We start from the raw sequence: 24207 nt of genomic DNA, 5'->3' as shown, positions 1-24207 counted from the left end.
TTGCCTTTTTCTGTTTTGAATACTGTGATTTGTTTTCTTTACCTTATGTTTTACTTGTATTCTGATTTTAACTGCATATTAAAATTTGAAAAGAGACCACAGCTCTGTCTCTTGTGAGTCAGGCAGAAATATTTTTCCACCCTCCGACCCAGTTACTGTTGTGTTCTTAAACACCACTGTCTTTCTAGTTGTCTGCCCATTATGTTAATTTGACCATATATCTAATTTCCTCTCTGCTTTTACTGGCTTGTGTGAGTAAGCACAAGATTATCATTTTGTGAAATCACTCCCCTTCAACTATTTAAATTTATTGGCCATCCTACTGTATTCCATAGTACCAGAATACAAAAGTGACCACCCCTTTCAATCTATCTTGCTGTTTTAAAAATAGTGACTCTCCACTAAAACTTAACTTTTTAGACAGGTAAAACTTAAGTTACCTACTTTCACATCTAATTCCTCTAGTAAACACTGCAGTGTTTAGGATAAACCATTTTTTTCATCTTACCTTTAAACAACTGTTGCAAGACCACCAGTTATTGGAGAGCCCACATTCTGCCTCTCAGTAGTCATCTTGGGATTAGCACTTCTGTTTTCTCCTGGTGAGAGAAGGAGTGCAGTTACATTATTTCCTGGAGACTGCTGATCACCAGAAAGCTTAATAACTACTTTATAGGTGAGAGCTTGGAATATGTGCTTATATTCTGAACCTGGTGAGAGTAGGAGCAGAGTGCATTGATTCCTGACTCTTTCTGGTTGGAGTCCCTGTGACTAGCACTTGCTCTATAACCTGCTGGAAAGCACTAGGAAGCGTTAAACTGATACAAGCACTCAACTTTCCTTGTTAATAAGGAGACATTAATCATAGGCACTAAACAGCCTATAATCGCAAAGTACATTGCCAAGGTAAGGGAAAACAGCTCTTGTACTTTACAAAAAAAAAAAAAAAAAAAAAGCACCTAACCAGGCAAGTCCAAGGGTCAGCTTCAGATGATTTCTCCTGTCCACCTGGCGAATCTGGGCATACTGCGGCAATGCAGCAATTGTCTCATGTATACAGACAACCCTCTCCTCCTACCAATAAACACTGCAACCTGTGAGAGATGCACTTACATAGCCAAACTGGAAGCAAAGCTCTCTCCAGCCAAGATTGTGCTAGACAATCAAGAGGAGAAGGTTAACACCCACACTACACCTCAAGCAACACATAGCCCTTCAAAACCCTCACTACCTACACCCACAAATAGCAACACTAAACCCACATATGCAGAAGCCCTTAACATTAATTTGCCCAAGCAACAAGGATCTCTGAAGCTGAAACACAAACAAACACCAATCACAACCAAAGTATCACATAGCTCACAACAACAGTGTGCCACCCAACAACAGCCCCTAAGGCAAGACAACGTACCTAACACTTTAGTCATAGGTGATTCTATAGTCAAGCACACTGATGTCCCACTCACCAGGCTGAACAAGGAGAAAATTACAGTCAGCTGCCTGTCGGGTGCCAGGATTTGCCACATAACTCATGCACTAAAGTCAGTCCACAAACAAGTACAAATATGACTCTGTCATTGTCCATGTTGGAGTGAATAACTTGAGATGTACCTCCCTGGACTACATGAAAAGAGACATGGAAGAGCTCTCGGATCATGTGGCCCAGGCAGGTATAACCATAGCCTTGAGTAGCATCCTGTCTTCGCTCAGAATGATACCACAGTATAAGGATAAATGATTGACTTCAACAATCGGCTAAGCTTCTGGTGTCATTCAAAGGGGGATCCAGTATCTGTCTGCATGGGACGACATGATCGACAAACCACAATGCTTTGCCAGAGATGGTCTGCACCTGTCACCCCTGGGATTTAGATTACTGGCCAAGGCTCTTGCCACCCCTATAGTGCCTTTTAAGGCAAGTCTCAAAGGACAAAACCACCACCATAACAGGTACAAGTATGCAAAATCTGAAGGTAATGCTACTCATGATAGAAGTCTAAACCTCAAAATGCACTCTCTTGAGGCACTCCTAAAAATGGAGAACATCGGTATCTGTGCAGTAACTGAGACCTGGTTCAAGGATCCAGAGAGTGCACCTGCAATACCAGGCTACAACTCTTACCATACTTTTCGGACACCAAACCAGGACCAAAACACTAAAGGTGGATGAGTGTCAATATTCACCAAGGATATTCACACCTCTAGGCTAGTTGCCTAACACAATGCATCCAAAATTCTCCAGGTGCAACTAACACTAGGTAAGACTACAATCCAAATTGTAGCTTGCTACAGATCCCCCACCATGCCCCAAGATTCTCTCTACACCTTTCAAAACATACTGGAAAATATTAAGATACAACCAAACACCCTAATACTATGTGATTTCAACTACCCTGCCATTAACTGGGAAAACTACTCATGTACCAACACCTTTTCCCCAACAGTTCTTGGAATTCATAAATTCCAATGCCCTGGATCAACTAATACATAGTTCCACCAGGGGCTCCAATATCCCGGACCTGGTCATTACCAACATGGGAAATCGATGCTCCACACCAAAGGTCACCCCCTCGTTGGTTAGGTCTGACCATAAGCTAATCACCTTTGCATGCACATCCCACGCCCACCCCCAACCCCCCCACCCCAGTAAGGAAACATCCATAAAAAAAATCTCCAAGGCCAACTTCATGCTACTCAAGTCAGAAGATACAAACTTCATGACACCTCTGCAGACGGGAACTGAAAGTTTGACTGCTGAGTCCTACACTAAGGCACTGTACGAGTACATCCACTCATGCATGAATCGTGCCATCCCAAATAGAACCAAAATTCTCTCCCCCCAAAAAAGGAAGCCAATCCAGAGGTGCCCTGTCATAAACAAACTATACAACAGCAGGAAGAAACTGTTGCAAAAAAGAGGAAAATCCCAGGATGCAAAAAAAAATCTCCCTTACCAGCCTCAGTAAGAAGCTGAGATCTATCATAAAATCCTCCAAAGCTAGTTACGAAAATAAAATTGCCAAAGATTCCAAAGACAACCACAAGGCATTCTATAGCTATGTCAAGAATCTAAATGGCAATGCTCAGATCTGCTCTGAGCTACAACAGAATGGCATTAAATATACTGATCCCAAGGACATTGCCAATATCCTAGCAGATCGATTCAGTGCCAACTTCACCCCCCCCTCACCCCCTAAAGGGCCCATCTCAATACAGAAAAATTGCCAAATTCTGATAATCATGGCCACACAGGTAAAAAAATCCACTCTCCAAAGCTAAGAATACAGCATCCATGGGACCAGATGACATCACGGGCTGTGTAATACATGAACTACAAAATGAACTGGCACCTCACCTAAGTGTCATGTTTAATCACAGCCTCACCTCAGGCTTCGTGCCCATTGAGTGGTGCACAGCTACAGTCCCTTGGATCCTGGGAACTACCATCCCATCAGTCTGACGAGCAAGGCCATGGAACGTATTATCATGGAACTTATAAACAAAGACATTGGCAACCTTCAAACACTGGACCCCACCCAGTTTGGGTTTGTGAAGGGCTGATTGTGTCTCCTAAACCTGGTTGATGTCTTCAAATCAGTCTCCAGAGCCATGGATGAGGGTAAGGCAGTCCACACAGCCTATCTGGACCTGCCAAGGCCTTTGACACCACCCCCCACTCTGGAATCATAGATAAATATACTAAGCTGGGCATAAATCCCTATATCACTCGATGGATTGCCAACTGGCTTACTGAGAGAACCCACACTGTAAAAGTAGCCAACTCCAAATCCACCTCCAGACAAGTGACAAGTGGAGTACCTCAGGGTTCAGTCCTGGAACTGCTCTTGGTTGGCAACTACTGCTGTGAAGTACAGGCTAATACTGAGGGACTCTGGCTAACAAAGTTCCCAGATGACTGCAAACTGGGAGTCATTATTGAATCCCCAAATTATGTGGATATTCTACAAAAGGGACTTACAGAAACAGATGCTTGGTGCTGGAGTCATGGGCTCAAGCTCATTGCCAAGAAGTGTATAGTTATCCCCTTTGGGAAAAAAAACATGTACCCACAAATTACCACAAAAGTGTCAGTACACTAAACACTGAAAGTATGATAAGAGACTTAGGAATACAGGTGGACAGTGGTCCCAGCTTCGATAACCACATCACCACAACAGTCAGGAAATACGTCTATGTGGCACACCTCATCACTAAGGGCTTTTCATCCAGAAAAAAGGAGGTCATTGTCCCACTGTACTCATCCCTCATTAGACCCATCATAGAGTACAACACCTCATTTGGTATGTACCTCACAAGACATCTGCAACAACTGGAAAGGCCACAGAAACACCTCACTAAAAGAATCACAAGCCTAAAGCAGATGCCCTATGCTGACCGACTAAAAAAACTCCAGCTATACTCTATCGCATATTGTCTACTCAGAGGTGATCTCTGCTTAACATACAAGGCCATGTAAAACCCAGAGCTGTTGGACATGCTACACTTAAAGAAATCTCAATCCATCAGTGCCACACAGTCCAGGGATCTAAACCTTGTCAACACAATGAACAAAACATGCTGGAGGGATAGGTTCCTGACCAGAGAGTCCCCATACTCTGGAATAGACTGCCCATACATGTCAAGCAGACCACATCCTTGACCCTCTTCAAAAAGAACCTTGACGACTGGATGGGAGATAGGAAATTTACCCCGGGGATCACGTCAGTCACCCTGCTAGACATGGGTCCAGGGAAGTAAATATTGTGGGAAGAAATAGCCAGGGAATTGTTATGGCTAGGCTTGTATAGGCCCTAGGGCCGATAGCCTAGTACCAACCTATGAACCTATAATAACTGGTATTATTGACTGGCTGTAATCCTTGGTGATTTGCCATCCCTAGACAACAATTTGAGGTAATCATTTGTGGCAATTGAGAGGTAGACAACTCTTCACTTAAAAAGATAATATAAATATGCATTTTCTAGACAATAAGAGCTGTAGAACTCTAATTGTCATCATTATTGACTATAGGTGATCCTCACTGATTTACCATTTTTTGAGAGATGACAAAAGTATGAGGCTAAATCACAGGCTTTCTACAAGATAAGAGACAGATGAGAGTCAGAACTTTTCCCTCTAACTGAGTGTGCCCATAAACACACAAACACACACACACACACACACACACACACACACACACACACACACACACACACACAAACATAGTCACTTTTCATATTTATAGGCAACACCTTTAGCACTGTGCGCTACCATTTGTTTTCTTAAAAGATCACATTAAGGCAGGTTTCTCTGTTTTGAATATTATAAGCTTGAGGGCATCTTGCTCTCTCTCTCTCTCTCTCTCTCTCTCTCTCTCTCTCTCTCTCTTTGTCATTGGCTCTATAGTCAAGCCAACAAAATAGAAGAAATAGGAGCTGTCACCTATCAAAGCAAAGCAGACCCAAGTGAAGATGTCAAAAGCAAAGTTGAAAAATATGGATGGACAAGCCTTTTTTCTGCAATGTTTATGGGGGGGCCCAAGTAGATCTGGGCCCCAGACAGCTGCCTACAGAGCATTGTGCTGGATACATTTCTCTAGAGTCTATACACATTTATCATATTCATGGCATTACACATATACTCTATTTACAGCCTATGCCAGATGTGATACTAAATGTTTTCCATTGTAATGTTTGGTTTAGTGGTGCATGTACTGACAGGCATTTTTAGGTTTTGTGTACAATGGATGCTTTGGTCTACATTTAGTATTTGATCTTTAACATGCATATGACTTTGACAGACATGCAAACATGTTGTTATGTTGTAGTCGCTATCATACTAGCTATTAATTTTAATACAGTTTAAAGTGTTCTGATTTGCTTTTGTTTTATAGAGAGAACAGCTCATTCGTTCTCAAAAAGAGGAGGAGGAGACTCTCCTGAAAGCCATTCCTCTGTTCTGCTTCCCTGATGGAAACAACTGGGCTCCACTTACTGAATACAACAGGTAGGGGAGGCACTTTTTTGTAGCTTGTAACGCTTGTGAATGTTAACTTTCTTAACCTCTATGACAACTTGCAGCAGTGATGGGGCAGTGGTTAGGGCAGCTTTGGTAAATGTGGTGGAAGTTGTATTGCGGCAGATCCATCAGACCACAAATAGATTACAAGTTGAGAAAGTGTGTGAGAAAGGTCTGTTTTCTTTTCCTTTTTAGCTGGCAACTGGTTTTTGCCTATCCAACACCTACAATTTCACCCTTAACTGTAATCCTTTTGAGGCTTTTGGTCTGTATCTGAAAAAAGCAGCAATTTATTTCTATCCTAATGTTGAGTTTAACCTACATTAATGCATGCAAAAACTGCAAAAGAATTGATGTGGAAAAGAACAAAGCTTCATTGTATATCCAAGTATCATGTGACTACTTTTGTCCTGTAAATAAGGACTTCTGCATGCAGTTTTAAAAATATAACAGTACAGTCTTTTCAAAATATATACATCTTAAGTATATAGTACAATAGTGTTTGTTCATCAAAAGATCTGAGTTTGTGATATATTGACAATGAATGCCAAAAATGTCACTTAAGTCAAAGTTTGACCTTTAGGGTTCTCAAATAAATCAGTGGGGAGAAGAGGCTGTCCAGTAAAGGTAATTTCAGGAAAATTCTGGGGACCAGAAGGGAACATGGGCGGAGAGACCAGTAAGAATGGAGAACACTGAAGATGGGCCAGACTTATAGTGGCTCTGAGTTGCCACTAAAATTTGAAAAAAATAAATATATAAATGGGGGGCAGGAGAGTAAAGGCAAGGGGTAGGGAAATTAGTTGGCTCTGATATTAACATGACTCTCAAGAGCTTAAGACTATGTGAAGGTCCAAGACTTAAAAGGTTCTTAAGGCCACCCAATTAGTTCTGAGAAGCTAGAGCCATGTAAGGTTAAATACTCAAAGGGTTTTAAGGCCTGTCCCATCAGTACGCACTAATCATGAGGGGGTTGTCTAAATCTCTTGTTTACTTACTTAATACTTGGCTCTTGCATTTTTTCTGGCTGTGGAGGTGTTGTCTGTTCATATGTTTTCTAGCTTCTCTGGTAGTTTATGTTTTGAAAATCTCAGTGAAAGTCCTGAGCTGGAAGAAATAAGGACAAAGGGTAGATGTGTGGAGTGAGGTTTCAAAGATATTGGGACTGAGAGTGTTGTGGTAAGAATCAGATAAAGAGAGCAGTGGCACAATGTTGTTGAGATGAGATCAGATTGGTGCCAGTCCTAAAGGTGGGTGCAGAGCGAGTCCAAAATATGATGAAATGACTGGGCAGATAGAAGTGTCAGGCTACTATGCCCGTAATGTGTGTGTGTGTAATTTATCACACACACACGCACACACACACACACACACACACACACACACACACACACACACACACACACACACACACACACACACACACACACATACACACACACACACACACACACACACACACACACACACACACACACACACACACACACACACACACACACACACACACAGCTTGGAAACAACTGATACTGTACGTATTCTAGTTGGGGGGCATTATTCCTACAGAAGCTATACATCTTCTGAAGAAGAGGCAAAGTCACTGATTTTCTGTACCTATTTTTTGGAAAAGGGCAAAAGAACAACAATCCTGCAAAGTTCGGATGCTACTCTGGACAGCTTTTCACTCTTTCTCAGCCCTCGTTCTGCCTTGCTACTCATCATCTGTAATTCTTATCTGTAATACCCTTAGGTGTCTCATATATGTGTGGGAACTGGGGACATTGCCTGTTCAGCTAGAACATCAGAATTAATTATGAAGGCCTTTTGCAGTTGATAACTCTAGCAAAAGATCTAGCTTAAAACATTTCTAAAGTTTCTCTAGCTATTAGTCTCAGGGGCACAAGCACCTTCTACCAACAGACATCATAGCATCATATATCAGGTCAGGATGGCATGCCTAGCCATGGGACTCCCAAGCTTTTTCTTTAAGAATGTTGTTGGAAAGATCCTTTGATGTTTAAACTTCATAAATCTTCTAAACACACCTGCTGTCATTAGATCACAAAACAGGGCATCCACAGTCACTGGGCTCCATATCAAAAGTGAGATTCCTTAAACTGTGAGTCCTAATATTTTGAAAATGAAACTGCAATTTTAATGAAAAACAGAGAATTATGAATCTTACTGTTCCACATTAAAGCAGGTTTGTATGAAACCCCCCTATATCCCACCAAATCTCTGCTCCTGGTAAGCAATGCTGTTTCACTTTTGTAGTCCTGTAATGTATATTACAGGAAGCACTACTTGACCTATTCTGTAGTGTACAGAGCTGCATTTAAAATTCTTTAACATAACTAAAAGGACAAAGGACAAAAATGTGATTAGTGGTGTGCCATCATGACGCAAACAACATACCTCCTCAAATATACCAGCACTTAAGGGAAAAAAATCATAAAACTCAAGTTCTGCACACACCTAGATGAGGATAACATCTTCCTTCAACTCTTGCTTGTTTGGTGATTGCAATGTTCAACAAATACAACTGCAGGCATATGCATGTATACATACATACATACACATACACACACACTATATTATTTCTTCGACAGCTTAATTTGCTGAATGCTTAATTATCGACACATAAATGTCAAAGTTTCAAAATCGTGAATGGCCATATAAGCAAATTCTTTCCTCAGGAAAGAATTCGCTAGGCCATCTGGAAATAAAATTAACTTTACAACCTAAATATACTGGGGGGGCTTCGCCCCCTACACCCTGTGATGTGGGGGGCTGTGCCCCCCACAACCCCCCTAACTAAATATACCAACTCTGAGATCACTCTACATTGGGGAAAGGGCTAATCCTTAATAACGGCCAAGCGAATTCTTTCCCGAGGAAAGAATTTGCTTATATGGTCATTCCCGATTTTGAAACTTCGATGCTTAGGTGTTGATCATTGAGAATTCGACAACCTAAGCTGATATATATATATATATATATATATATATATATATATATATATATATATATATATATATATATATATATATATATATATATATATATATATATATATATATATATATATATATATATATACTTCTATCAAGAATGTTTGAAAACTCAAAAAAGAGAATTAAAAAACACTGAATGACCACTAAAAAGCCCCATATCCATGACAAGACCCAGATCAAGAGTCATTTTGGTAGTGGTACTTGTGGGGAAAGTTTTTTAGTACTACATCATGTAGGGTTAGGGTTAAGGTTATCACATGAGTAGTAAGGTGTCAGGGGGACATCACAAACTGAAACAACACAATACCCAGTATAACAAAAAAAAATACTTTGGCATGATACTAGATCCTCCCCTTTACTAAATATACTGAAAAAACATTAGTAAAGCACTCAGCCAACTGAATCTTTGCTATGAAATATCCCTTCTTCTATCTTCTGTTGGTGTAAGAGTAATAGCTAGAAATGTTCTGATCCCCAGACTTGAACATGGCCTGCAACTGCTCCTATTTCACTCTGGTGCTATTACTCATAGACTATAAATGGCCAAAAAAAAATATGCCCTGCAAGCTACTGACTACACCTATCACTGCAACATTCTCTAAGGATTCAGTGGGTTGACAATACAAAGTAAGGCCTCCATGATTTTTAGTTCTATATTTTTCAAAATTATTATACTCTGTCAATGTTCTGGAATAGTAGCAAAACTGCCTTTTTGGAATCAGTCCTACTGTCTTAAAGAAAATATGGATACTTCCCATACCCTAATTATACCTAAATTCAAATCTACCATATGGTGAAAAGCTCTTACAAGACTTGAACCATCTGTTTGGAACACTCCCCCACTGAAGTAAACAGCAAACATTAATTGCCTTTTAATCAAAACTGAATCTCTTCAGTACTCTTTGGATCCCAAGAGAAACTCATGGAATCTGGATGTACATGCTTTAGGGATACAGCCTGTGTGTTATGCATTAATAAAATATGTTGGGATAGAGTAAAATAATGAACCTGAAATGTTAACTCTGTGACTGCATTACTGTTATTATTCACTTTCATTGTAAATGCAAAACTGCATTCTTAAAGCTTACAATGGTTATTCTACTTTAAGTATTTAATTTTGTTGTAAATGCATGACTTTTTTTAGTTCTTCAGAACCCAGGTCATGGCCGAAAATTGTAAATAGACCAACTTACCCAACACCCACCTAGTCATCAAATAACAATACATTAATTAATTGATTAAATAAAATAAAATAGCTAAAAGAAGCAATAAAATGCAATGTTGTTACTATAATGTGCATTGTCATATGACACCCATTCAGCAAAATACAGCTGAAAGGCCGATATGTAGAGTTTTTGTACCAGTGAAACAGTGCCAACAGGAAAACAATAGCATACTGATTAAAACAGCTCTTCCTCCTTTTCCGTGTGAGCTCGAGTTCTCTGTACATACTCATAAGAGGAAGAAAATAAGATTCAAAATATCCACTCCTGCTGTTTTTACAACCTGATAGATTCCTTTTTGAGAATGAGTGCTGTCCAGTATCCAGTAATTTGTTTTATGGGAATGGACCTCCCTGCTATGACTCATGCTCATTGTCAAAGATTCGAGGGGAATTTTGTTTTTAAATTACACAGAGGTGGGATCAGGGACTTCTAGGAAATGGAAACTTTTACGGAATTGTTTTAGTTTATTAAGTAAATGTATTGAAAAGTGGTGGCTGAGTTTTAGCCTGAATACGCACACATTTCTGCACTTTCAGTACAGAGAAGCTATGTGCTAAAAAAAAAAAGCTTTAATGGTCATAATAATTCATGCTTTAAGTCATTCTAGATATTGCTAAATGAATGTGAGAAAGGCTAATGAGAGGGTAAAAGGAAAGAACAGCAAAGTTCCACAGAAGGTGCATATGGGACCCAACCAGCAAGATGCTGGTAAAACATAGAAATACCTGTAGAAAAATATTTGTAAGCATCTCTTTATCAAAGCATCACGGAATATCTGCAGTTGTTCCCTGAAAATAAAATCATTTCAGTACATTGGCTTTTGAATGTAGTGTAACACAGAGACTTTCATTCTCTGCATGTGTAACTGGAACGAAATTGTTTAGATCTGGCCTGACAGATCCATTTATAGCTTGTCGAAGGCTATAGCCCCGAATCTGATGCAGTTTACTTGGCACTGAGTGGAAGACTTGGTAGGTGAAGGTCTGACTGTGAGGCTTAGAGCCATGTGTCTTATCTTGGGAGGAGGATCATTTTTTTTTTTAACTATAGACTATCTTCTGATATAAGCTAGAAGGCTAACTTGCAGAAAGATGGAAGTGAAATAAAAAAGCACCACTGGAGCTGATATTTCCATGTACTCACATCTTACATACAAGAACTGGCCATGAACTATTAGCATTAATGGAAATTTCCTCACCAGCAAAGGATGAAAACACTTTCCACTCAACCATAAACACTTATTACACTGGCAGTACATGTGATTATCAGACTGCTAAGCTCTCTGGAAAGAATGTGCCCTCAAACTAGGTGATAAGAGTGTACTATAGTGGGTTGGTTGGGGGTAATGAATGTGTGAAATGGGTGCAGGAAGACTAGATGGTCAGGAAAGGTAGGGGTCAGATAAATTCCAGACACACATGTGACTGTGTAATATATGGTATTTACATGGATTCTTTAAATGAAGAGGAGGAGCCCACTTTGAGAGGGCACCGTACTTCTGCTGATGGTTTTGCACCCCCATCTCTCACCACTCCTTATAAAGAGACTTTCAAGGTATAAACTACTCTATTCTACTTCACAGATTAAATACTCTGGGCTTTGGAGCTAACACTGTACTCTCATTTAACTATTGCCTCACTAACAGAGCCTTCATGGTCCAATCTTTGCTCTACAAACCAATTTTGGTTCCTTCACTGCTGTAATCCCTTGGTGGTCCATTCTTGGGTCTATCTTATTCTCTCCCTTTTTATCAGTGACTTTCCCACTGCTATTCCTTAAAAATAACACCTTATGCAGATACCATCATCCTGCATGAAACCAGATGATCCTTCTTCCGCTCAGTCAAATATGCCCTTTAAAAAAACACATCCATCCTTGTCTTACCTGTATAAGATTAGTCTTAATCCAGATGTCAGTAAAAACTACCACAATACTCTTTGGATCCCAAGATAAACTTAAAAATGCTTTCTGCATATTAGTCACTAGCCTGAGTGACCAACCAAGAAGCATGGTTGAACAGTATAAGTACCCTGGCCTAATTCTCAATGACATACCCTCTTTCAGAAACCGCATTGACAGTGTTGTTGCCGAATTTATTACCTAACTGAAATGCTCCAAATCCATTTCAAATTACTTCACCAAAGAAGCCAGAAAAGTGCTGTTATAGAACATATTTATCCCAAGGCTGGAATCTTCCCTAACTCTTATAACTTGTGCAGTGCATATAACACATCTAAAACAAAAACATCAGTTAATTCCATATGTAGATTGATTTGTCTTTCTCTGAAAATCAGACATTACTGGCTTCTGGTCATAGTCTAGTACACTCTCTTTCTATCCACTCTAACCTTTAAAATACTGAGCAGTTCTTTCTTCCCAGTCATTTTTTTGTTTAAATTACCTGTTTAATTGTTGTAGGCTACACACTCGTGTGATAGCCATTTCTGTGCATTTAAAGTGTTTTTTTCAATTGTATCTGCTTTATTTTCTGAAAAAAAAAAACAAATACACTTGTTTTCATGCCTTTCTAAGCTAGTATAGTCCATTTTTTCAGGTTAGTGCTGTGCTGAATTCAGGGCTGTGTTACAAGTTTCTGTGTTTGCCCATACCTTACTTGGATAGAAGGAAATTTCTATGTTCACTGTGAGAGAGGGATCTTTGAGCAGCCTATCTGTCCCTGGAGGAGTGGTTTCAGCCCAGAAATTAGTAGTGTATTGGCCATTTTGGGCTAATTTCTATCTCTTTCATTTCCCTGCTATAAAACCCACATTTATGTGGTTTTGCATGCCGGGCAGCGCCGGTTAGCTAGGGTATAACTATTCCCGGCTCCACAAAGTCTACTTTTCAATTTTTCCCTTGGAACTAGGCAAACGTTCAACTTAAGCACTCAAACCATTCACTTCTCATACCGGCACTTGCTTAAAATTCATAGCAAGCACTAATAAACCTTAGCACTAACCCCCCCCCCCTACTGTAGAGAAGGACAAGGCTCTCTATTTGACTTTACCAGCCAATCAGTAAAACAGTTCACTGTACCTATCCAGGCATGTCCAAAGGGCAGTTGCAGGTGTACTCTCCGGTTCAACTGGTGAATCTGGGCATTTTGAGGCAATGTTACAATTGCCTCATGTACACAGACAACCATCTCCTCCTTTCACCAAACACTAATACATGCGAGAGGTGCAATTATACGGCCAGACTGGAGGCTAAGCTCTCTCAACCCAAGACAGGACCAGGCAGTCAAGAGGAGAAGGGAATTACTTGCATCACACCACCAGTCTCACATAGACCAATGAAACCAGTACCGGCAAGAAACACACATAAATACATGAAAACATACTCGGAGGCTCTAAATAAAAATCTGCAGAAGCAACAGAGACCTCCAAAGCAGACATCCAAGCAACCTCCATCCCCCAACACAAACCATGAAACACATACTTCACAAAACCAGTGTGCCACACAATCATAGCCCTTAAGGCAAAATAACATACCCAACACACTAGTAATAGGTGACTCTATAGTCAGGCACACTGACGCCCCACTCACTAGGCTGAACAAGGAGAAAGTTACTGTTAGCTGCCTGTTGGGTGCCAGGATCCACCACATAACACAAGCACTCAGGTCACTCCAGAACAAGTACAAATATGACACTGTCATTGTCCATGTTGGTGTGAATGACCTGAGCCGTACCTCCCTGGACTACATGAAAAGAGACTTGGAGGAGCTCTCTGATCACATAGCCCAGGCCAGTATGACCCTGACCCTGAGTAGCATCCTGCCCTCACCAAGAATGATACCACGGTATAGAGAAAAAAATATAAATTTCAACAATTGGCTAAGCTTCTGGTATCATTCAAAGGGGATCCAGTGTCTGTCAGCCTGGGATGATATGCTCGACAAGCCATGCTGCTTCGCTAGAGATGGCTTGCACCTGTCACCCTTAAGCTTTCGAATACTGGCCAAGGCTCTTGCCACCCCCATAGTGCCTTTTTTAGGCAAGGCTCAAAAGACAAACCCACAGCCGCAAATAGCACAAGTAACAAAAAACGGAGGGTAATGCTACTCAATGCCAGAAGTCTAAACCTCAAAATGCACGCACTTGAGGCACTCCTCAGTATGGAGAAAATTGATATATGTGCAGTAACAGAAACCTGGTTTAAGGCTCCAGAGAGCACCCCAGCACTACCAGGCTACAACTCATACCATACATTTCGGCCACAAAACCCGGACCGAAATACAAAAGGTGGGGGAGTATCCATATTCATCAAGGATACCCACACCTCCAGGTTAGTGGCACAGCATGATGCTTCAGAGATCATCCATATGCAACTAACAATGGGGAAAAACTGCTATTCAAATTATAGCTTGCTACAGATCACCCACCATGTCCCAGGACCTCCACTCCGCATTCCTGGAAACATAAAGGTCCTACCAAACACCCTGATATTGGGTGATTTCAATTACCCAAACATTATCTGGGAGAACTACTCAAATACAAACTCCCTTGCCCAACATTTCCTAGAATTTATAAACTCAAATGCCCTGGATCAACTGGTCAACACTCCCACCAGAGGTGACAACATATTGGACCTGGTCGTCACCAACATGGGTGACCGATGTTCCACACCAGAGGGCAACCACTCGCTGGTTAGATCTGACCATAAACTAATCACTCTGGATATCCACATTTCGCCACCATCCCCGGTCAAAGAAACCACCATGAAAAACTTTTCAAAAGTAAACTTCACGTTACTTAAGACCGAGGTGGGAAGTTTCAAAGCCCCCATGCTCAAGGATAATGCTGTCCAAGCTGCAAAATCCTTTATAATTGCACTCTATGGGCACTTACAAGAATGCATGGATCGTGCTATCCCAAACAAAGCCAAGACTCACTCCTCCAAGAAAAGGAAACCAGTCTGGTGGATCCCTGCCATAAACAAGCTATACAACAGAAGGAGGAAACTAGCACAGAAAAGAGTAAAATCCCAAGAAGGGAAGACATCCCTGATCAGTATCAGCAAGAAACTACATTCCCTCATAAAATCATCCAAGGCTAGCTTCAAAAGAAAAATTGCCATGGACTCCAAAGATAACCACAAGGCATTCTTTAGCTATGTCAAGAATCTAAGTGGCAATTCTCAGATCTGTTCGGAGTTAGTTCAGAATGGCACAAAATACACCGAACCAACCGATATAGCCAACATCCTGGCAGGCAAGTTCAGTGCAAACTTCACCCCCCCCGTCACCCCCTACAAGGGCCCATAACTATACCAGAAGAATGTAGTGCCCCTGAAATAACAGACACTCAGGTTAAAACAGCCCACTCCAAAGCCAAAAACACAGCATCAATGGGACCGGACAGTGTCCCGGGCTGCGTCCTACATGAGCTCAAAGATGAACTAACCCCTCACCTAAACACACTGTTTGAACTCAACCTCTCCATAGGCTATGTGCCCACAGAGTGGTGCACAGCAACGGTTATTCCACTCCACAAAGGTGGAGCCACAACGGACCCCAGGAACTATCACCCTATAAGCCTGACTAGCTTGGTCTGCAAAGCTATGGAGCACATCATCATGGATCTCATTAACAGAGGCATTGGAAACCTCCAAACACTGGACCCTACCCAGTTTGGCTTTGTTAAGGGCAGATCATGCCTCCTAAACCTGGTGGATTTTTTTAAGACAGTTACCAAGGCTATAGACAAGGGAAAGGTGGTCCACACAGCCTACCTAAACCTTGCAAAGGCCTACGACACCATTCCCCACTCAGGTATTATAGACAAGCTCACCAGCCTGAACATAAACCCCTACGTCACGAGATGGGTTCCCAACTGGCTCATGGACAGAACCCACATGGTAAAAGTTGCAGGAGCTAGGTCTGACTAAACCGGTTACAAGTGGTGCTCCCCAGGGCTCAGTCCTAAGACCCCTCCTGTTTGGCATATACTTCTCAGAGGTACAGGCAAGCACAGGAGGACTATGGCTGACCAAGTTTGCAGACGACTGCAAACTAGGGGCTATAACTGACTCTCCAGCTGACACAGACATCCTCCAAAAGGGTCTCACTGAGACAGATACCTGGTGTCAAAACCATGGCCTCAAGCTAAATGCTAAAAAGTGCATAGTCACCCCCTTTGGAAAAAAACAAAGTACCCACAAACTACCACATAGGTGGTAGCCCCCTAAATATGGAAGATGTAATAAGGGATCTGGGGACCCAAGTAGATAGTAACTTCTCCTTTGATAATCACATTGCCAAAGTGGTTAGAAAATCCTATTTATCCCACCTAATCACAAAAGGGTTTGCATCCAGATCAAAAGAGGTCATTGGGCCCCTCTATGCATCACTCATCAGACCCATCATAGACTACAATGCCCCATTTGGGATGTACCTTACAAGACACCCGCAACAACTGGAAAGACCACAGAAGTACCTCACCAAGAGGATCACTGGCCTCAAGCAGATGCCCTATGCAGCTCGACTGAAGAAACTCCTGCTGTACTCGATTGCATACCATCTACTCAGAGGTGATCTCTGCCTGACATACAAAGCCATGTCCAAACCAGAATTGATGGACATGCTCCACCTAAAGAAAACCATACCCCTTTGAGCCACATGCTCCAGGGATCTAAACCTCACCACAACAGTAAATAGGATGTGCTGGAGGGATAGATTCCTGTCCCAGAGACTTCCCATGCTCTGGAACAAGATTCCAATCTACATTAGGCAGAGCCCCTCACTAACTCTCTTAAAGAGAAACCTTGATGAGTGGATGGGAAACAGAAAGTTTACCTCAGGGATCACTTCAATGGTTCTGCTGGACAGAGGCACAGGGAACTAATCTAAGGGGGCGGCGAAAGCCAACACTTTCCGGCTAGGCTTATAAATGCCTTTGGGCAGACAGCCTAGTACCTACCTATGAACCTATGAACCTATGGGGCCCTGGGCAGGATAATGGATAGGGATCCCCCTACACACACAGCATCCCCCCCCCCAGCCATTCCAGTATCCCATTTCTTGGCTGTTTCTCCCCAGTTACCATAAACACTGTCCAAACCTGTCAGTGTGCAGACTATTTTCTTATTTACTTCTACAAAGATTACAGATATTTAGATTGAATTTAAACTTTCATTTCAAATTTTATAGTGCAAACACTGATGGACATTTGCTAAACAAAACAAACAGATTTAGCGTGAGAAGTAAAATTATCTGCCCTTGAAACTCACATTCATTTAAATGGCATTGAAACCCATATTCAAAGAAACTATCTGGCCGGTGAAGGACAAAGTTTACCTTTGAGCTGTTTTTAAACGAAAGACCCCTTGCATACATTTTTAGGACAATGCAGGGGTGCAGCCAGAAAGTTCCATATTGTACACAGGAACTCCTTTTACTATTCCCCAACCCAGCTGGCACTTCAAACAAATGAACACATTTTTCAAAATATTTCCCCCTTGCAGTTAATAAATGTAGTCATCATTTTCAGTGGTTCCCTCTAAAACTATTAAATATATTGTTTTTTAGATTTGCAATCCTCTCTGCAAGCAAGTTATCTATTTGTTGTTTGAGGCATTAATTTAGATAGTTGAAAAATAATCTGGCCTGTAAAAAGTTACAATGTTTCTGAGTGATGCAAAGAAAAATGTACACTGTAGAGTACAACGTGTATGCCAGGCTACACCGTTGGGACCATGCAGACATGCATGTGTTCTTTGCTTCACCTTCCTGGTTGCATTAAATTCTATCTCTTGTACATTACAGCATCACTTGCTAGAGTGTGTTTTAAATTTATAGTTTTAAACATATTTCCAGTAAGCATTGAAACAAAACGTATCAAGTAATAATGGCAAAACTGCACATTTTAGAACATTTCAGCTATAAAATATCAGTCAATATGCACAATCTCTGCAGAAGTAAAAGTCATCTGAATATTTACACATTAAGGAGAGTTGTAATTAATGAAGAGGTTGCTGCTAGCAAACAACATTACATTTCTGTAAAAATTCAGTGCCTGTTGCCCTTGAAGAATAAATAGCCTGTTTTACATTAAAAATGGTTACTGGTAATATTGCAATAGGAATGGATGGCAAACCAACAACATATTCATAGTTACAAGGCATCTTATCCAAAGGAGGAAGTCAGGAATGCAGCATCCCCACCCCATTACAGTATGCCACTGTAACAGCAATCTATCTACATGGTGTGTGAATGAAACCCACAGCCTTCTGCATCTAAAACCAGTATGCAAACTGCTGGGCTAATAACATTGCTTTCAAATTCTGTAGCACAAACAGTGACAACCATTTGCTAAACAAAGCAGATGCACATTGAAAACAGACAGCATGAGTAGCAATAAACTTCTCTTCCCTTGCAGCTCACAATTCCTTGAAAATGCACTGAAACTGGTGAATAGGATCATATAAAACATTAAAAAACATATTTAAAGATACAAGGATATGCTAAAAACAAATATATGTACATATTTACAGATGCTAGAAAATGCTACAACATTTAGTTTGAGAAGCAGTAAATATAACATATAATTTATCATCCTTTAGTAGTAAGTACACTAAAACCTTCACATCTAATTAATTAGTGACTGCACCCATTCCACTAATTGCTGACTCTTCATATGCTTTAACTGCTTTTTTCATAACTTTCTACTCCCGCTTCAGCTCTCAGGCCATACTGTTCTTTCATCTCATGACTCCATTTTCTGTCCTGTAGGAAGTTATATGTAAAGTTATTGCACATTTACTTGATTCCTTGGTACTTTAAATGCTTTTTTTTTTTAATTTGTTGGACAACATAAGATTTTAGCCTGTGAAAAAGTTGTAATATATCAGATTTTGTGTACTTTTGTAAACTTTTAAATATTAGATCTGAATTTTTTTCTTATACTTTTGTGCCTTTGGCACCTGAACTGTGGCTGAAAATGGTCTAATGACCAGCCCATCCACACAGCCATATACTTATACTTAAATAAAATTAATACTCCCTTCTCTTCTGAACCATATTTTTTATCACATTTTGCCTAGTATGGTCCCTGTTGTTAAATATCCGTTGTTATGTCTTTACTTGTGGTACTGTTTAGTAAGAAATGCCATGAATCAAATGAATGCACAAAGCAGGGTCACGGTAGTTTTACTAACTGTCATTCTTATCACATTGGCCTAGGGCTGTTTGGCAGCATAACTGTGATAGCACATCAGAGTGTTTTCTTTAACAGCAAGTGAAATGTGACTCACTAAAAGATCCCCTTTCTGGGACTGAGTACTTTCCATTTTCACAGGAAGCAACAGTTCTGTGTCCCTGTAGATGCTTGCCTGTTGACAGTGACATTCTACAGGCGACTAAGGAAAAAAAGTTTGTAAAATAAAGTTTATGTTCTTCGTCATAAAATAACAATAAAATATGTCCTTTAGAGAGCTAAAATGGCTACTTGCCATAAGAAAGAGTTGCAATAGTGACACAATAGAAGACTCAAACAAACAACGGAATACTTTTGATATCAGGAGTCAGTAGTAAACTTGTAAGAAGCTGCTATTGCGGTTTTAAACATTTATACATTCATAGTTCATAGATAAGTACTAACATTCATAGTTCATAGGTAAGTACTAACATTCATAGTTCATAGGTAAGTACTAACATTCATAGTTCATAGGTAAGTACTAACATTCATAGTTCATAGATAAGTACTAACATTCATAGTTCATAGGTAAGTACTAACATTCATAGTTCATAGGTAAGTACTAACATTCTTAGTTCATAGATAAGTACTAACATTCATAGTTCATAGGTAAGTACTAACATTCATAGTTCATAGGTAAGTACTAACATTCATAATTCACAGTTAAGTACTAGGCTAGCTGCCCTTGTGGACCATTTTAAGCCTAGCTGATTTCCCTTTTTGTGCTTGAATTTAAACCTACCCCATTTGGTTAGAGAATGGGCCTATCCATCCCATGGTCAATAATTATATATTACCCCTGATAACTATCCGCGGTGGTGGTGCTGTGATAGCGTTGTTGCCTCACAGTTAGACGTTGTCCTGTTCGATTCTCAGTTAGAGCATCTTCTGCGTGGAGACATGCGTGAATTGGCGCACCTTCGTTGAAGGTTGTGCGTCAGAGCTGGCAACTCGGCACGTAAAAATCTACTGCCAATCATTAGAGGACCGAAGTTCCACTGTGGCGACCCCTAACCGGGAAAAACTGAAAGACACAACAACAACAACAACAACCCCTAATGAAAATAACTGGGGTCATACTATAGATAATTTGAGAGGATATGCATGGGACAAAGCATTAAGGAGCTGCCTCTGTCCATTAGTAGTACAGGGGGCAGTCCTAGGGTAAGTTTATACATATGATTTCACCTTTGGTGTGTATAGATGTCTCTGAGGGTCTCTTGGGAGGTTATTGCAGACAGCCTGTGTGGCTGATGTGTGGTTGACACCCCTTGTTTGTGGCGACAAGTTCACTCGTGATCAGTATGAGGTGAACATTGCTGCCTGCTGAGGTATTCGCAGTATGAGAAATGAAATGTAAGGCAAAAGTCATCTTGTCTCTAGTGCTTCATTTATTTATTTATTTATTCACTTTGGTATCTGGGTACAGCCAATTTACAGAGGGTAAGTGTTGGCAAGTTCTACCGATGTTTACTCTAATATTAGATATATAGAGAACAGTTAGCGTCTTCACATTAGGTATGTGTAAATCTTAACTGGTACAGCATTATCATATCCAGAAATGAGGCATCATCAGGGAATACAAGGAGTGTCAGTGAAATTCAGCAGGAGGAAAATGTATACGGACAGGACAAGACTCCAGTAATGAGGAGACGGGGTAGAAAACAAAGCAGAGTAAAGGACTAAGGAGAAGGAGAACTTGTAACAAAGAATGAAAAGGAGAGTGAAGACGGAAAAGGTGGAGGAGGGAAGTCTGTAACAGGGCTTCATTCTGTATGAGCGCAGTTCTTATAAGAACTGTTGAAAGTTTGTATTTGCTATGATTATTATTATATTTACTTTATAGGGGTGCAATAGTTAGTGGGGCTGTAGGTGCTATTTTGTTTCTTGTTCTGCTTACTCTGTGTGGATCACATTTGAAAGACCTGTGATGCCTGCTGAGTTGGCACCATGTGAAGAGATCTGACATGTCTGCAACAGGTTACCTGTGTATAAGTTTGTAGGTTTGAGCATTTAGTGGTATGTTGGACTATCAGGCTAAAGTTAAATCCACCCACACCAAATGAGAAAAGGAGATAGGTGCAAATGTATAATTAAACTGGATGCAAACTTACATATCCTATTGTAAGTTTTCTTTAAGCAAAACAAGCACATTATCTAAGAAAGTACATAGAAGAATAGCTCTGTAGAGTAATTTAGGCACTAGGAAAGCTTCTGCAATCATTTCTTTGCTTCAGTACTAAGGAAGTGGTTTATTCAGTATAAAGCACCAGGAAGGTAATGCACTTTCAGTAATTTCTGCAGCTTGTAAAAGAAAACATAGTTGTGATCTGTAGTGACCTCAACATGTTACATTCTGTCAGTGCATTCAGGTAAGCAATCGGTGCTTGCAATGGCCCGCATATGGCACTGCACAGGACAATTTAACTGTTGGCCTGAGTCATCAGTTCAGGTTTCTTATGGTTTAGTAGCAGTCTGATTTTGCAGAACTTATTTGTTTGCATTTAAAAACATTCTCTAAAGTTTCCTTGCTCCTTTATCTGTTTAAAACTTTCATTTAAAGGCTCACTGCTGCTTTTGTGCTGTGATAAACATTTCTGCAGTTTTTTTTCTACCTAAGTAGTGTGGGTAGTTGTAGCATTGTCCATATTCAGGCTTGTGTTTTGGGCCTAGTTCTTTGTTTGTAGAGGCTATGTGTTTGAGCACATGTTCCAGGCCAATTTAGTTTTGCCAAAGCCATTCTTACATTTCAGTGAGAAGGGAGTGTTTATGGTCATTGGCTGATTTGGGTTACCTGGACTACGCTTGGAGTAAGCACCTCATTGGTTCTTTTGAGCTTTTTTTTCTGTTACTAAAAAGTTAACTTGTGAGCGTTTCTGCCATTTCCCACTGAGCTAATCGGAGGAAGGTCACTGAGCAAACCCTGATCTGTGATATATAACATTAAGTGTACTGTTTTTTGTTTATTTTTACTAGTTATTTATAGCACTTTTATTGTGTCCTGCATACTTTTCTAGCTAGTTTCACTGTGTGTAAGGTATTAACTGGAAAATTTCTACATTTGTTAAGCACCTGTTTGGGTTTGTTTGTTCTGATTTTTGTCTTCCACCCTCCCTCCCTATTAGTATCCTGTTCTTATACTTAGTGGCTTTGAAGTTGCCTGCTCCTACTGTAAATTTGATCTGGGATACTCCTCCCAGTTTAGTGTTATTACCTTATTCTGCCTAATACAGGGAGAACATTTGAGAAGGCCAACCCACTTAGTTCTTAACCTTGAGTTATCTTCTGCTCCTCCTTACTCCCTTTCCACTTTACAAAAAAAAATTCTAAGCTTGTTTCCTGCCTTTCATGTAAGTAGTCTAGCCAAGATACAGATTTTCGTATCCAGGACTGTTTGTAAGCTTCTGAGCCCCTGCCACTTAGCTAGGGTTAAACTGTTCCCGGTGCCATAAAGTCTGCTCTTCAAATTTTCCCTTAGAACTAGCCATTTGTTTAGTTTTGGCACTCAAATCTGTTTCTTTGAGCTCAACATTTGTTCAGAAATTGTTGTAAGCACTAAATAAGCTACAAATTACTACAGCACTCAACCTTCCTCACTTGTCTAGAGGAAAACAGGTTTTAGTATTTAATAAATAAGTACCTATCCAGGCATGTCTAAGGGTCAGCTCCTGGTGTTTTCTCCTGTCTACCTGATGAATCTGGACATCTCGGGGCAATGCAGCAATTGCCTCGTACACAGACAACCCTCTCCTCCTACCACCCAACACTACAACCTGTGTGAGATGCACTTATATAGCCAAACTGGAAGCAAAGCTCTCTTCACCCAAGACTAGACTAGACAGTCAAGAGGAGAGGGTAAACACTTGCACCACACCACACTCATCACATAGTCCCTCAAAACCTACACCACCAAAACATAGAAACACAAAACACACACCTACATTCACAGAGGCTCTCAATAAAAATCTGCCCAAGCAACAGGGACCTCCAAAGCAGAAACACAAGCAACCTCCATCCCCCAACACAACCCAAATGACACATAGCCCACAGACTCAGTGTGCCACTCAACCACAGCCCATAAGGCATAACAACGTACCCAACACTGTAGTCATAGGTGACTCTATAGTCAGGCACACTAATGTTCCACTCACCAGGCTAAACAAGGAGAAAGTTACTGTCATCTGCCTGTCAGGTGCCAGGATCCGCCACGTAATGCACGCACTCAGGTCACTCCACAACAAGTACAAATATGACTGTCATTGTCCATGTTGGTGTGAATGACCTGAGATGTACCTCCCTGGACTACATGAAAAGAGACATGAAGAAGTTGTCCAATCTTGTAGCCCAGTCAGGTATGACCCTAGCCCTGAGTAGCATCCTGCTATCAGCCAGAATGATACCGCAGTACAAGAACAAAATGATTGACTTCAATGATAGGCTAAACTACTGGTGTATTTCTAAAGGGATCCAGTATCTGTCTGCCTGGGATGGCATGACTGACAGAAAATTATGCTTTGCCAGAGATGGCCTGCACCTGTTGCCCTTGGGTTTCCAGATACTGGCTAAGGCTGTTGCCACCCCTATAGTGCCTTTTTTAGGCAAGGTTCAAATGACAAACTCACCACTGTAACAGTTACAAGCAAGCAAAATCTGAGGGTAACGCTACTCAATGCTAGAAGTCTAAACTTCAAAATGTACTCACTCGAGGCAATCCTTAAAATGGAGAACATCGACATCTGTGCAGTGACAGAGACCT

The 24207-nt window shown here is 40.7% G+C and overlaps 1 protein-coding gene across 2 annotated transcripts in view; it reads left to right on the top strand.

The window, feature by feature from the left end:
- DENND2D (DENN domain containing 2D) overlaps window positions 1-24207 on the top strand; it is a 773347-nt gene that overhangs the window by 412676 nt on the left and 336464 nt on the right. For both annotated transcript variants that reach the window (XM_044076655.1, XM_044076656.1), the window contains exon 3: window positions 5894-6006. In XM_044076655.1, coding sequence (XP_043932590.1) covers window positions 5894-6006 — 113 coding nt within the window. The remainder of the gene's footprint in view (window positions 1-5893; window positions 6007-24207) is intronic.

Source organism: Protopterus annectens, chromosome 7.part0, assembly GCF_019279795.1.
Source record: "Protopterus annectens isolate FY-2018-M chromosome 7.part0, PAN1.0, whole genome shotgun sequence".
Classification (NCBI taxonomy): Eukaryota; Metazoa; Chordata; order Ceratodontiformes; family Protopteridae; genus Protopterus; species Protopterus annectens.
This window is presented reverse-complemented; position numbering and strand designations above follow the sequence as displayed.